At 34.3% G+C, this 16,409-nt stretch overlaps 1 protein-coding gene across 1 annotated transcript; it reads right to left on the bottom strand.

Annotated features, from left to right (window-relative positions):
- Positions 1–5,353: 5,353 nt before the first annotated feature.
- LOC126665720 (ABC transporter G family member 14) lies at positions 5,354–9,094 on the bottom strand. Its single transcript, XM_050358600.2, has 5 exons — positions 8,849–9,094; positions 7,979–8,762; positions 6,406–6,564; positions 6,121–6,308; positions 5,354–6,037 (listed from the first exon to the last, which is right to left on the bottom strand). Exons 1-5 carry the CDS (start codon positions 8,930–8,932, stop codon positions 5,375–5,377), a joined length of 1,878 nt encoding a protein of 625 aa, XP_050214557.1. The 5' UTR covers positions 8,933–9,094; the 3' UTR covers positions 5,354–5,374.
- Positions 9,095–16,409: the final 7,315 nt, after the last annotated feature.

The raw sequence follows: 16,409 nt of genomic DNA on the forward strand, positions 1-16,409 counted from the left end.
AAGATGAAGAAGCGCGGCGGTGAGAAAGGTTCTCATTGACATATCTCTTTCTTTTAACACCCCAAGACGAAAATGGGAGAATTCTCCATGATTAATTAGATGAGGAAGCTCCCATAAAATTGCAGCCACTTCTATCTTATCATTACTCTATACATGGATAATACTGCTGCTCTGCTCCATTTTTTTCTATTATTTTTTAAAGTGATGGTTAATTTCAACTCCGCTTCTTGAGTCTTGTTGGGTTCATTTTGGAGGTTGGTGGTAGATTGTCGTGGATGTATAGATAGAATCAATGTTCAGCCTGAACTCTAGGTGTTTGAAGAAATGCTTATGAGAATTGTAATTTTTCTAGTTGTTGGGTAATTAATGGTTACCATTGGGTAAACCGTTAACTTTGTAATAAATTTTATTTTGAATATATTATTAATAAAATTATTAGTTAACTGGTTGTCGTCGTCGGAGGTGGCAGATCTGTTGTGATGAAATTTATTTTGTTGCTATTTAACCAATCGTTAGTTAACTGATTTTTCTTTTGTGAACGACGGTGGTGATGTGGTGGTCGTTCGATTTTTGGTGTTGCACTGCCTGCACTCTAAGTGTTTGAAGAAATGCTTAACTCAAATTCTTAATTAATCGTCGTGTCCAATTTTAAAACGGTCTACGAAAATTACAAAACTTTTACGATAAATTCTTAATAATATTTCACGGTGTTGGCGCTAAAATTATTAGTTTGGGACTTGTATTTTATTTGATATCAATTATCTTAACCTTTACTTAGTCCCACTGAAAACCGCTCTAACCAATAATAATTTCCAATTAAAATTATTATTTCTCGACTCACTTAATAAACTTATTTCAACTATATTTCTTAACTCGATTCTCATTCTCGACCTACTTGATCTATATTTTATAATTTAGGATTCGTTGCACGATCTAATTCCTTAAAATTTTACGGGTTATTACACTTAGGGATAGATTCTAAAGAAAACTTTCAGTCTTGAATTTCTTTCTTCAATTTGAGCATCTCAATTTTAGCTATAGAGGCTTCCCTTTTGAAAACTTTCATTTTGGCATGATAATCACTACATTTTGTTGTTAACTCATTAATCATGCCATGACATTCATCATCATCAACATCATAAGCAATGCAATCATCAACTAAGGAATTATCAACCACTACTAGCAAACGACATTTCTTCTAGAAGTAGAAGCCTCTTTTCTAGGAGTACAGGATCTTTTGAAGTTGGAAGAATCTCCTCTTTGAGCTTGCCATTTCTTCTTTTCCTTCCATTCTTTAACTTTCTTAGCCATCATCACCATATCCTCATCGTCTTCATCATCACTAAATTAAGCTCTTCTTCAATCTTGGATTCCATTGCCTTATCTTTCAAAGAAATTCCCTTAGTCTTCTCATCTTGAGCTTTCTTTGCCTCTTGAATGCTCTTTATGTAAGTCATCTCATGAAGAAACAATTGTTCGATAAGCTCATCGGTTCTCAACTTTTTCAAATCATGAGCTTTTTTTATTGGCGGTTATCTTCGATTGCCAATCTAAGATAGGGAATGAATGAAGAATTTTTCCATTGATTTCTCCAAGAGTATAGTTATTACCAAGTTTTTTGAGGTTGAAGGTGATGGCAAGAAGTCTATTTGTGATATTAGTATTGTTCTCATTGGCATTGTGATTGAATGCTTCATATTTGCTAATAAGAAGCTCCACATTCTTGTTCTTGACTTGAACCGTACCTTCATGGTAGTTTTCTAAGATCTTCCACATATCATGAACATAAGAGTAATGTTGAAAAAAATTCCGTTGAAATTGTTCGTTTGGAAATTTTCCGAAAAGCTTATCATAGGTTCTTCTCCCCATCGAAACAATAGGGCTTGATTTTTCCTCTCTAATAGAGGCCCATAAGAACACACATCGGTTGAGGCCATTTTCTTCAACATGCTCTTTTGTCCAATCATCTCTAGGCCATGGAACTTCATTACTGTCAACTTCTTGAGTAGGAGCTTTATATTCTTTGATAATAACCCTCCAAAGCTTCACCTCCTTCCATATCTAGATAGTGTTCCATCTTGAACTTCTAATTTGGAAAATCGGAGCCATCGTAGAATGGCCTAAGAGTGTAGGAGATATTTTCGGTAGTCATAAAGATCTTTCAACTCGCAATTAAGCAAATGAATTAGCAACAATACTATGATATCAATTGAAATCCCAAAATACTACTTTAGAGAGAGAGGGGGGGTTGGGGGGGGGGGGGGGAGATGGGTGGGTGAATAAGGTTAATTTAGAAATTTAAAAATGTATTAGTGTTTTGGTTAGGAGTTTATAAGATAGAGAGAAACATAAGCGATTTAGAGATGTTTGAATCACAAACCGATTCTACTCCACTACTCAATTAAAGATTGAGATTTTCAATAATTCTCTAAATGGGTGTTTTAAGCTTAACACCCAACTATTACAAATAGCATTTTTCTAAAGCTGAAACACAAACCCACAAAGTGATTTTTCAAGACTAATCACAAACCTACAAACACTAATGATAAATAAAAAATTGATTATCAACAATAAAAAAAAAATCAATTAATGATGAACAATTTAATAAGAGAGACGGTTAAATTGAATGCTTGTAGTTCTTGTTGTTTTTAAAGTATCTAACCACATAAACGTGGTAGATGAGGGGTATTTATAACCACAACAACCTTTCTTCAAGTCTTCTAGTAGAGGCTAAATTGTTTGCTAAAATCTTTTGAGTAGCGCCTGCTACATTTAATTCTTTCAGAATCAACCAATCATGTTGAGGTACTCAGAAATAGCCGTTGGACCTCCAACGGTCATATGTTTCGCGCATGCAATCCATTTGTAGCGCCTGTGATCAAAGTCAAAATCCTAAGAGGTTTTGGTCACCCATTTTGTCGCGCCCGCGATGTCCTTTATCATGCCCGCAATTCATGTGTAGCGCCTGCGATTCTAACTATGTAGCGGGCGCGAAAACCTATTATAACTCGGCAAATATGCAATTTTTTGATTCTCGCTAGAAAGCTCTGAATCGATCAGCGATGGTTCATATAGGTTCATATACACTAATAGACATGATTAGAACGTTTAAATTGATTATCAAACTCAAAATTAGGGATCAAAACAGACATGGTCCAACAATCTTCAAACAAGATCTAAAATCCAGAGCGAAGAAAGGGAAGTCGTTTCGGGGGCAATTGAACCAATAATGAAGGCGGTTTAATGTTAACTGTTCACCACAAGAGGAACAAAGAGATTTCAAGTAGATGATGTGCCAAATGGCATTGGGATGCAACTAAGAAAGGCAATGCCCCAAAGCTTGCAAAAATCACGCACGAAGGAGTTCGAGCGTTGGGAAAAACTCCAATTTCAGGAAAAAAACATAGGATAATTTTCGGGGATACTATAGAAATCGTGAATGGTCACAAAAGACTGCAGCAACAAAGAACATGAAAACTTTTTAAGAGAAGCAATGACATTAGGAAAACCCTTAGCCATTGTTTAAGAACAAATAGAGGATAACAGGAACATAAAGAAAAAAATTGAACAAGAGAGAGGAAATAAAGTAATAAGAAGAATAAGTAAGAATAAAAAAGAATAATGAAAAAATTAGAGGAGCGGGAACTTTTGAAACAATTTTTTGAATTGAGAAGGAAAACAAAACGACCGTATCCAAAAAGGTGTTAAACGCATTAAATAAGACATGACAGGCTGTTAGCGAGGCATACGCAAAAAAGAGAAAAATCTCACTACCAAACCCAACTCGATACCCACCGACCCGTATCGCAAAAATTAGAAATAAATATCTAACCAAAACAGATTGGGGGGGGGGGGGGGGGTTAATGATGGATTACCATAAAATTCCACATCACAAAGTAAATAAAGAACTCACATACTCGCCTATAAATATAAGGCCATGATCACTCTAAAGGGTATGTATATTTTGAAATCTTTTACTTGAGATACCCTTACTAATTTTGGAATCGAAGTGGACTCGGGGTCTGAGACCGAGATCTATCCTACTCATTACATTTTAGGTATAACCAACAAACCCTCACTTACATATCCAGATACATCAACTAGTAACAAGAGCCAGTGGATATATTAAATAAGGATATAGTAAGAAAAGATGGTAAAAATTTATAATATTTATTGTGTTTTCTTAAACTATGTGATAATAATAAAGTGGACAACTCTATTGGGACAAAGAGAGTATAATAAAGTTTGTTAATAAAATATGAAAAAGTAGTCTAATATATTAAAAAAATAGAAAAATATAGAAGACGAAACGATGACGATGACGAACGACGATGGCAATACAAACAAAAACGATGACGATAAAAAGCATTTAGATCTGAAAAAATTTGAAGAAAAGGAACGACGGCGGCTCCAAATCCAAAAAATAATGATGAAGACGGTGGCTGTAGTGGAATAGAGCGATATTTTTAGATGTGAAAAAAAGCAAAATCGCGATAGTGAAACGACGTCGACATTGACACGACGTAGGCATAATAGCAAAGGTGGAGGTGAAATGGCAGAGACAAAACGACGGATATGGTGATGGTTTCTAAAACAAAAGAAGAAGAAGAAGAAGGAGGAAGAAGAAAAAAAAAAGAATTATACCTATGTTATTTATGTTAATAATTATAGTTTGTACATTAGTTTTGCAAATTCAAAACATGGGTAGTATATATTATAAGAGAATAGAAATGTTGGATAATTGTATAAAGGGGTAATGTCATAAAAATTCACTAATTTTATACATTTTTTAATTTAATCACGTTTTTAAAATTTCTCATAAAAATACACCAACTTTCATATTTTTCCAAATTCATACACGGTGCTGATGTGACATTCATCTATTGGTGCAATTTGCTGAGGTGTAAGTCAGTTTTAACCAATGAATGAGTGACATGTCAGCACCGTGTATGAATATAGGAAAATATGAAAGTTGGTGTATCTTTATGAGAAATTTTAAAGAATGTGATTAAATTGAGTAAACGTGTAAAATTGGTGAATTTTTATGACGTTAACCCTTATATAAAGTCCTTATAATTAATTAACACTCAGTTGAAAAAGAAGAATAAATTTTCGAATTGTATTTTATTTTTCTTGAAAGTGTATATGCAGCTATTATCTAGAGATGCATATATTTATAACTTAAATATCAATCGACCCATAAAATTTATACACGATGGCATTCTCTTAATTTATCTAAATTTTGATCAAATATCTAAATTTTGATCAATTAATGGAGAATTATTTTAAAAAGTTACTAAATTAAAAAACAAAATTGATGATAAGTGTAAACTTTAGAATGAAGGTAGAGGTCGAGGGAAAATTGATAGTTAAGTTAAGTATAATTAGACCTCAACTGAACTCTATTCAAAGCTACATAAGCAATGAGTCGATAAGCCAGCAACATGATGGCCATAATAGAGACATCAATCCACAAATGATTGAGCCCCATCGACTTGACGGCCGGAAAGTCTCCGACGCGGCACATGACTCCCTCGGAGCACTCGTAGAAATCATCTTCACTGTATTGGACTCCAAGAAGAAGCTTGTAGCAGTAGTAGCTATAGCTCAAGTACTTGAGCCATACTATAAAAGAAGGTATTTGTTGAACATAGTAGCCTCCTGCAATGAGGAAAACCAGAGTGGTGACTGATGCTAAAGTAGTAGCCTGTTTGATGTCCATGAGTAGAGCGCCAAGCGCTAATCCGAGACTTTGGGAGACGAGGACATTGTAGAGAACGACGAGCAGAGAGAGGATGAAAGTGAGGGGGTCGGGCTTAAGTCCGCCCATCCAGTAGATGATGAACACAAAGAGAGTTGGGAGCGCGAGCTCCAAAGGCAAGTCTCCGATTGTTCTTGCAAAGAAGTACGACGAAAGATGATACATTCCTGAGGCTCGTTCCTTGAGTAACATCCTTCTTTCTTGCGGAAATGTGAAAACGGCGTTGTAGAGTGGATAGAACCCCCAAAACACTGAGAAGAAGAAGAGCAACGCAATCTGCGACGGACACCAATCATCATGGTTTAGTATTTGTCGAATGTTGAACAACGCTACAAGTGAAAAAGAGAGTGTGTTCTTACTCGGTCTTGGATATGAGAAGCCGGTGTCTGCCACCACAGAAGTCCGCCAAGTACAGCAACGCTCGTCACTTGAAAAATCCTCAACTTGTTGAACGATTCGTATCTTCGCTCCTTTAGTCCCCGCTGAAATAGAACCGTGAATTGATGCCACCAGCTATTGCACCATTCCTCTGACTTTCTATCAACTCCTGATACACATACACAACAAACTTTATGAATACAATGACTGTATCAAAGTGACTGTTTATTATTAAACATACAAATCAAAAGTTTAGGCATCCTTACTGTAATTGGTGCTATTCACATCCACACTGCAGAGCTCGGCTTTGAGTCTCGTGTAAATGTTTTTTTCGTAACCGCAAATCAGAGCTTCCTTCACCGTCTTCTCATCTTGTTCCAAATTCTCTCCTTTTTCTGTTGTAGCTTTAGAATCAGGAGCAATGCCTGGAATTGTTTCAGTTTTTACCACTTGTTAGGACAACAAGAGATCTCGTATGATTTTTAATCTAATATAGAATTGTTACTAGACGAGTTAAAAAATTTTACGGTCACCAATATATGCAATTTTTTTTTTGATACAAAGAAGAATGACCAAAGTCAGAGGAAAACTAAAGAGATCTACACATGCGGGGCAGCGAAACTCCCACATTATCATCGGAAACAAAGTTAGAAATGCTATCCTCTAATTTCAAATCGAGTTTTATTCATGTAGTTGTCGACTTGTTATCCGTTACGACACATGATAACCTCCCACATAAGGGACATGTAACGAGCAAGTTAAGCACCACTATTAGTGGTCGAACTGCCATATAATAAGATGGTCTGAAAAGCAAATTAAATTTATTGTTGAATCGATACTCCACTTTTACAATTATCATTGTGATTATTTATGTGATAAGAGATGAGTACAATTTCATAAAGCAACTAATCATGAGAGTAATGTTTAATTTTTTTTTCTTCTTTTGTTTGGGATGGGTGCTTGGTGGGGCTGGCTTATAAAAACTCCATTTTGTAAAAGGTGCAAGTTAAGCACCACTTTTAGTGGACCAACTGACATCCCACTTATGCCAATGAGTCACATTAAGAAGACGAATAACTAACTCTTTTCTACCTCAACAATCATTTCAAGGTTTCATAGGATATATGAATTAATTAATTATAATTATCCCACTCTCTTATAAAACTAAAGGATATGTTTTATCATTTTTGTTGAAATTAACTATTATCTTTTCTAAATTAAAGATGTTTATCATTTCCTCACACTTCAGATTTTTTTCATTTTATTCACTAAATTTCAATTTTATTTCAACAAGAGATATTCTGACGAAAATTATATAAGTAAAATTCGGATTTGGACACATAACAATCAAATTTGCTAGTTTTATTTAAAAAACTTGTTACATGTGAACAATTATATTTTAGAGGGAGTTTTAAAGATAAATTATGCATACAAAGTAGGTTTTTAATTAAAAAAAAAGTAAAACATGGCTACCACGTATTCATTTTTTTATCGAAAAATCTCTTGTTGAAATAACATTAAAATTTAGTAACCAAAATTAATAAAATTAAAATTTGTTAACCAAATTATAAAAAAAATGATAGTTTAGATATCATGGAAATCAATTACCCAAATATTTCTCGTAAAAACCTGTCATTAAATGAAAATACTAAGATAAAGCAGTAAAATTTAAAATAATATAAAAACTATATTTTAACCTAATATCATGAAAGTATAATGATTAGTTTTCTTTATTGAAATAATACTAAAATTATATGAAAAAAAAGTTTAAATGAGAGAATTAAAAGTTAAAAAGTTCACAAGGAAGGAAATAAGTAGCATAGAATAAAAGAATAGTACCATTAGCAAGATCAAGCAATAGATCAGCAGGATTAATGGTGATGGAAGTAGAGAAACCGATGGAGGAGAAGTAATCCAAGGCTGAAGAAGCAGGGCCATAGTAAATAGGTGCACCTTCTGAGAGCAAAACAACCTTATCAAACATATGGTAAAGTCTGCTTGAAGGTTGATGAATGGTGGTCACAATGGTTCTTCCTCCACTAGCCAGCCTCTTGATGGTGCCTATGATCCGCTGAGCCGTGGTGGAGTCCAAACCCGACGTAGGTTCATCGAGTAATAACAAGCTCGGATTTATTATCATTTCCTGTCCTATGCTCACTCTCTTCTTTTCGCCTCCCGATATTCCTCTGAATAGAGGCCCCCCGATCATGCTACTCTTGCAACGGCTCAGCCCGAGTTCGCATATAATTCTCTCGACGTGGTCTGACTTCTCTGCCTGCGTTACGCTCTTTGGTAATCGTAACATTGCGGTGAACACGAGGGTTTCGGCTACGGTTAGATGAGGGTAGAGTACATCGTCTTGAGCGACGAATCCTGTGCGCCGCTTTATAACGCCGCAGAAAGGGCGGCCGTTGTAAGCGATCTTGCCGCATAGTTTTCCGCTAAGACGGCCGCCTAAAGCCGTCAGGAGAGTTGTTTTTCCGCTGCCTGATGGACCCAACATTGCAAGGATCTCACCCGGGCTAACCATTCCTGTAATTCCATTTAATATGGTTTTTTCTCTGGCTGCCCCGTGCCACCATCCTTTCTGCTCAACTTTAACTTTGTAAACTATCTCCTCAAACTGAAACATCAACAAAACAGATTCATTGGCTCAGCATGATCTGAAATACAATTGATATTGAAATGCTGAAAAAGTAAGAAGCACACCTTTAAAGAAATTGGATACACTGTGAGTTGGAGAGCAGACTGTGGAGTGTGTTGTATGGGAGTCTCATCATGAGGTTCAGACATCCTTTGGTGCAGGCACACTAGAGTTCTGAGGATGTTGTGGTGGCCGCCGCCGCCGCCGCCGCGGTGGTTGTGTATAATGATTTGGAGGGGGAGGAGTGTAAAGGAGTTTTTGTTTTAACTTAGGCTTCCCGATGTGAACAAATGGAGCATTTAAATATATAGTAACTCATATACTTATGTAGGCCTAGCTTAGCCTCCAATCTCAATGGTGGAATCCCACTAATTCACTACTTTATTTAGTTAAACAAACCAAAATTACATATTCTATCACTACAATTTTATAATTATGATTGCTTTTGCTAATCACTCACAGAATTTCCTTTACCTATCTTTCTTTTTCTTTATGTAAGAAAAGGAGAATACTTGATGATAAAAAAAGAAAAGAAAAATGCTACGACTCAATTTAGAGATCTAGAGCTAGTAATAGGGTTAAACCTTTTTATGTTTACAGAACTACAAATTCTTTCAGGATAACTCATGGATACCAGCCTCCAAGGTCCAAACTCTATAACCCGTATCTATTCGGACTCTACTAATTATGCCATACACTCACGACTATATAAAGGGATTGAGGTAATGCTTATTCAGAACAATTATCATTATTACTTTAGATAACTCCCGCAAAGCCTAATCAGCCTCCTCTCGGAAGCTAAAGAATACCGCCACGGAGAAGAACAACGAAGTAGAAGGGAAATCTGAGCCCTCACATCCCCCCTCCTCCCCGAGCAAAGAAACATACGCAGCGAGGTAGACTTAGAAGAGAAAATAGCACACGCACTGAGGAAGTTCAAAGTATATGAGTTATATATAGAAGAGCTCAAGGTGAAGAGATCACCCCTCACATAAGATATATTGGCAAAGTAAACTCCTCCCAACACGAAGCTGCCAATCTTGCCAACATTTAACGTTTAAGGTGAATCGAGGGACAATGTCTCCTGATTAAATGTAACGATGAGACTACTCAATGCAACCGATTTTATCATATGCATAGTTTTTCCAAATATTCTCACCAGCACCGCAAAAAGATGTTCAATAGGTTAAAGTCACATTCAATTAAAAATTATACTATGCTTTGTAACGAATTATTGGTTAGGTATTTAACCAATATATCGGTTATGAGCGAAGCGGTGTTCGGGGGCCGCTGGCCTAAGCTTTTGGCTGATTTTTTGATCTGGAAATGGTTTGAATATTGAGTCGCCACCTAGTTCAACTAGAAAATTACCTTTATACCTACTAGATAACCTTACTCGCTTATGAGTAAGATTATCGTGCATCAGACTAAAAGACCGGGTTCGTGGACCTCCCCGAGACTCGTGTGCCTGGCTTTCTGGCTTTGTTTACCGGGCATATTTATTTTATCTCATCTCAATATTTGATTAGCAGTCTACAAGATATAATGCTGGAAACAAACAAGTATGAAAGCGCGTAAACAAATAGACTAGCATATGATTCGATCTGGACTAGTCATGCAAAGCAAGTAGCAGGTACTCCTAAGCATACATCTAAACCTGGCGGTTTCTAACAAATAGCAGAAGTCTAGCTGGTCTAGATTGATTACATGCACAAAACCTAAACCGGAAGTTTAAGTTTGATTGATTTTATTAAGTCATCTTGAATGCCCTATACAAACATTTACTACTTTTTCGTGGTAGTCCTTAGATGTCTAAGTGATTGGCTGGAACTGATTTGATAACTAATTTTAACGTGGTTAGTCCTTTAGCCTGTAAATGTTGGATCTGGATCATGCTTTTGGAAAGTAGTAAACAATATAAACATGCCCATATGTAGTTGATATATATATATATAAGGTTCGAAATACTTTTAAACCTTGTCGAACCATAGTGTTTGGTACTGGCCGTCATTTTGATCGTTGGCGTGGTTGAAATTTGGACTCAATTAGAACAAAAAAGTTCTTTGTTTCGTCGATACGGCTCCACTGTTTTGAACGGTAGTCGATTCCGAGTTTGGATGAGCATGAAATTGCTTCTGGAAATTCTTGTCCCTGGCGGGCTTGTGCTTCGAAGTCCGGATGACGTGGCAGATTACAATTTTGGGCTTTTGGTCCTGATCTAAACTGGGGTTAACCCATTACAGCAGATAATTATGTCCTACAACTAATTACAAATCCATGGGCTCAAACGGGGTCCAATTTCGAGTTCAAACAAACCCAGAAACATAAAAACACAATTGGATCGGAGTTTGGAAGATTTGGGAATCATATATAAACATAATGGAAGTGAAAAACAACATTTAGCCATGCATTAATCAACCTAAATCATGCTTTCTAGACCGATTTCAAGCAAAATATAGCAAAAACACCACAAATACCCAAATATGACAATTAAATTCTAACATGCAACCTAGGCATCATAATTGATTGAATTTCGAATTTGACGCATAAAACACGACTAGTTAGCCCCAAACAAACTAATAAACGACTTTTCATGGCAATTATATCAAAACAGTAGCAAAAGTAGTTTATGGCGAAAATAGTAAAAACGGCATAAACATGCGTCCTAAAATACCAGAATGAATATATTTCGAATTTATTGAATTATAAGACATTAAAAGCAGTAGTTATGACAATTAATCAATTATTTGGCAAAAACAATTAAAAATAATTAAATTAAACTGGCATGCATCCTAAACATAATAAGTTGACATTTATGGCATAAAAAGTGATAAAGACATGATTGGATCTTGAGAAGTACCGTTCTGAGTCCTTGGCTCGTTTACTAGCGGAGTGGATGCAGAATCCAACTTTGAATTTGTGCAGGGCTGCGTTCTTAGAGAATTGAAGCTTCTTAGCTTGTTTTTTTTGTCTAGAATCGAATAATTTTTTTAGTGTTGTAGGGTTTCTAGATAATGGAATTGCCGACCTTTGGCTAGGTGAGTTAGCAGTAGTATTTATAGAGAATGGTGATGACCCAGGGTTTCTAGGGTTAGATTAAAGTTAAATTACTGTTCTACCATTTTAAATAGGCCTAATGCTTTAAAAAAACCCTGACCTTATAGCCCCTTTTCAATCATACCCTAACTTTGAAAACTTCTCAATTTTACCTTATTTCGCATTTTATTATTTCCATTGCACTCTATTTGTTTTAATTTTTTGTCAATTTTTTTACTTTAATGATGAAATTATTAAATTAACCATGTTTAAAGATAAAATTAAATTCATTTCCATTTAAAAAGTACAAATAAGTCCTTTATTTATTAAAAATTAACTAAACACCATAATCAAATTAAAACTAATTTAAATTCTTAATTATTTTAACTAAATTTAAATAAATTTTAAACATGTACAATCAATATATGCTATACATGGAGAACGTTTTTTTTGAATTTTTTACAAATTAAAGAGACGCAATTTTAATATTTCAGGGTACAATTGAAAAAATAAAATGAAAAATAAAGTAAAATTGACAATTTTTCAACGTTAGGGTAGGATCGAAAGGGGTTAAAAGGTCGTGTTTTTTTAAGTTATTAGGCCTTTTAATTAATAGTTAATGTTAATGAGATAATTAATAATAGAGTTTGGATTAGGAAAAACTACATTTTTTTTGTCAATCAACCAAAAGGCAGCAACACTATATTGCTAAAAGGGAGATACACAATATTGCGAAATTGGCAGCAACACTATATTGCGAAATTGGCAGCAACACTATATTACAGCAGATAATTATGTCCTACAACTAATTACAAATCCATGGGCTCAAACGGGGTCCAATTTCGAGTTCAAACAAACCCAGAAACATAGAAATACAATTGGATCGGAGTTTGGAAGATTTGGGAATCGATTCCGGAGGAGGTCAGAGGCAGAGGGACAACGCCAATCATAGTGCCGGCGGCGGCAGTGTGCTCTGGCGGTGCCGGCGGTCCGTACTGGCGCGTTGCTGTCTAGAGGGGCAGCAACTTCGTTGTTTCATCGTTTCAGCTCGGGTTTCATGCAAAAATCACTCAAAACGCATAAAAACGAATAGGAAAATCATATATAAACATAATGGAAGTGAAAAACAACATTTAGCTAGGTGAGTTAGCAGTAGTATTTATAGAGAATGGTGATGACCCATGGTTTCTAGGGTTAGATTAAAGCTAAATTACTGTTCTACCATTTTAAATAGGCCTAATGCTTTAAAAAACCCTAACCTTATAGCCCCTTTTCAATCACACCCAAACTTTGAAAACTTCTCAGTTTTACCTTATTTCGCATTTTATTATTTCCACTGTACTCTATTTGTTTTAGTTTTTTTGTCAATTTTTTTACTTTAATGATGAAATTATTAAATTAACCATGTTTAAAGATAAAATTAAATTCATTTCTATTTAAAAAGTACAAATAAGTCTTTTATTTATAAAAATTAACTAAACACCATAATCAAATTAAAACTAATTTAAATTCTTAATTATTTTAACTAAATTTAAATAAATTTTAAACATGTACAATCAATATATGCTATACATGGAGAACGTTTTTTTGAATTTTTTACAAATTAAAGAGACGCAATTTTAATATTTCAGGGTACAATTGAAACAATAAAATGAAAAATAAAGTAAAATTGACAAGTTTTCAACGTTAGGGTAGGATCGAAAGGGGTTAAAAGGTCGTGTTTTTTTAAGTTATTAGGCCTTTTAATTAATAATTAATGTTAATGAGATAATTAATAATAGAGTTTGGATTAGGAAAAACTACATTTTTTTTGTCAATCAACCAAAAGGCAGCAACACTATATTGCTAAAAGGGAGATACACCCAAAAACAAGCAAGACAAAAGCCAGAAGGCTAAAATGAGCTACAAGCCAAAAGGGCAACAAAAACAGAAGCAGAACAAGCCTTAACTACAGGCTAGGACCAAAACAAACAACCATGAAGGGAAAAACAGAAAGCAAGCCAAACTAGCTACATGCTAGGGACTATGTGAGAAATGTGAGTGACTGAGAAGGAATTTGTCCCTCATTTATTTGAGTAAGATATCTATGGCCCCTTGAAGAAGATAGACTGAAGTAAATGCATGGCCATGCTAATTGATAAGAAGTTATCATTTTCAGTCTACTTAGAGTCAAGAAACTAATGATTGAATGTTATAAGGATGACATAACTATGCCTTATATTCAATCTGGATATCGAGAGACAAAGGGATTAAAATATTATTGTAAATGGTTAAATCGGATTATCGATATTCATATAACTTGGGTAGTCATAATGTCTTGCTAGAGGCCACTTATGACTTGTGGGCTGAAATAGGGATTTCGAGCCTACTGCCAACGTTATATGAACCTACAGGGTCGCACACTAAGAACAGGCCCAAAACAGTTATGGGTTGTACAAGCCCAATGTGATTAAGTGATTAATTATATATATATATATATATATATATATATATATATATATAATTCGTAATATATATATATTAATAAATATATATATTAATTCGAAATTTAAGGATAAGTGTTTTCCTTAATTTATTATTTTTTGGAAGATAATAAATATAGTAATTAATATATATGGATAATTATCAAAAAGGAGTTTTTGATAAACATAAACTTGTAGAATTGCAATGAGATTGAAATTTGAATTTGTCTCAAACCCTAGTGTTATTTATCACTATAAATACTCATTAAGCAGTTGGTTTGAGAATCACGAAATTCATTATTCACTAAATCACTAAAATTCGAAATTGCTTGTGAAGCAATAGTGCTAGCACACAAGCACTAGTTTTGGCTAAGGTCTGTTCGTGTGGATACTCGTAGAGGACGCGTTCTTTTGGAGGCGTTTCTGATCCGAGGCCAGGTATCACCAAAGTGAACCACCTCCTTCCTTCCTACATTGCTGTTGAATTCGACATACAAGTAAGTAATTGTTCTGTTTAATTCGAATTACATGGATCTTGGTTTGGGTTTTTAGATAAATTTTTGAAATTCCGCTGCGTTATGAACCAATAAAACCCAACAGTGGTATCAAAGCTGCTTGTAATTTGATTAATTAGATTCTGAGTATATATGTGATATATGCTTATTGTATGTTCTGTTTTGAAAAAGGGGTTGTTTTTCGAAATTGTTTTTGAAGGAATTATAATTCGTTGTAATTATAAATAAAACGTTTATGTGATTAATTGTATGAAAAATAGTATGAAGAATTAATTTGATTAATTGTTTAATGTGATTAAAACTTCGAATATACTGTTCTAAATTAATATTACGTTTTAATTTGATTAAAGGTTTCGTAGTATTAATGTTCATACGAATTGATAAGAAAAGGGGAAACAGAATAATAATTCTGTTTTGAATAGGATTAGTAAACTGTTTGTGAAACTGGTTTTAATTCTATTAGTAATTCTGTTTTGAATAGGATTAGTAAACTGTTTGTGAAACTGTTTTGATTCTATTAGTAATTCTGTTTTGAATAGGATTAGTAAACTGTTTGTGAAACTGTTTTGATTCTATTGATAAAACTGTGTTTAATTATGTTATGAACATAATTTATAAAACTGTATTTAATTCTGCTATGAGCCGAATTAATGAAACTGTTGTTATTTAAGTGTTAAATAAATTGTTTCTGAACAGTTTTTAAGATGCAGTAATTAGGGTTTTGGGGTTATTTTAATCTGTTTTGAACATATTAAAATAAACCGTAATCAATTAAGATTATTGATTTCGGATAAAGAAATTTTAATTCTGTTAAGAGTAACATGTGAGAAAAATTTCTGGATGGGGCTCTGCCCCCGGGCCCCGCCAGGGGCGCTGCCCCTTGGACCCCGCTTGGGGCGCTGCCCCCAGACCCCGCCAAGGGGCCGCGCCCCTTGGACCCCGCTGATACACCCCATTAAGGACCGTTATCCTTTTAAGCCGGCGTGTTTTTGTCATGTATTTTATTTTAATACTTTAATGATAAATTTTAAATATGATTTAAATTATCATGAATAACATATTTATATGATTGTTGTTAAATATGATTTAAAATAGTGAAATAATATGTTTTTAATGTTTATCTTATTGGTTATATGCTTTGCATGATTATTTTATATGTGATAAGATAGGATAACTAAATAGGATAAATAACAAACCCTTATTTAATATTAAGTCTTCAATATACCTCCCATTGTAATAACACTTATCAAAACTTAGATTGCTATGTATAGGCTATGCCAAAGCATGATGTATAAAGTCATCTAAGTAAGATAAGTTGGATAAAAGTGATATCCATATGTTTGATTTGGTTAGACTTAACTAGGTTATCAAAATAGTTTTGAACCTAGGGTATAAGATAGAATATTAAGACTACATGTGATGTTAATATTCTATGTTCAAGAATTGCATGAGATGTAATTGGTAAAGTGTTACCTACCTAAATAAACCAACTTAAAGTGATAAGCCAAAGCTTACTTGAAGTAGGGTGAAATATGGATCTTGTCCCACTATTATTTTTCAATTGTTGAAATTAACATTAAGGGTTTTTATATGAATTATGGATATATGTTGTG

Source organism: Mercurialis annua, linkage group LG1-X, assembly GCF_937616625.2.
Source record: "Mercurialis annua linkage group LG1-X, ddMerAnnu1.2, whole genome shotgun sequence".
NCBI lineage: Eukaryota > Viridiplantae > Streptophyta > Magnoliopsida > Malpighiales > Euphorbiaceae > Mercurialis > Mercurialis annua.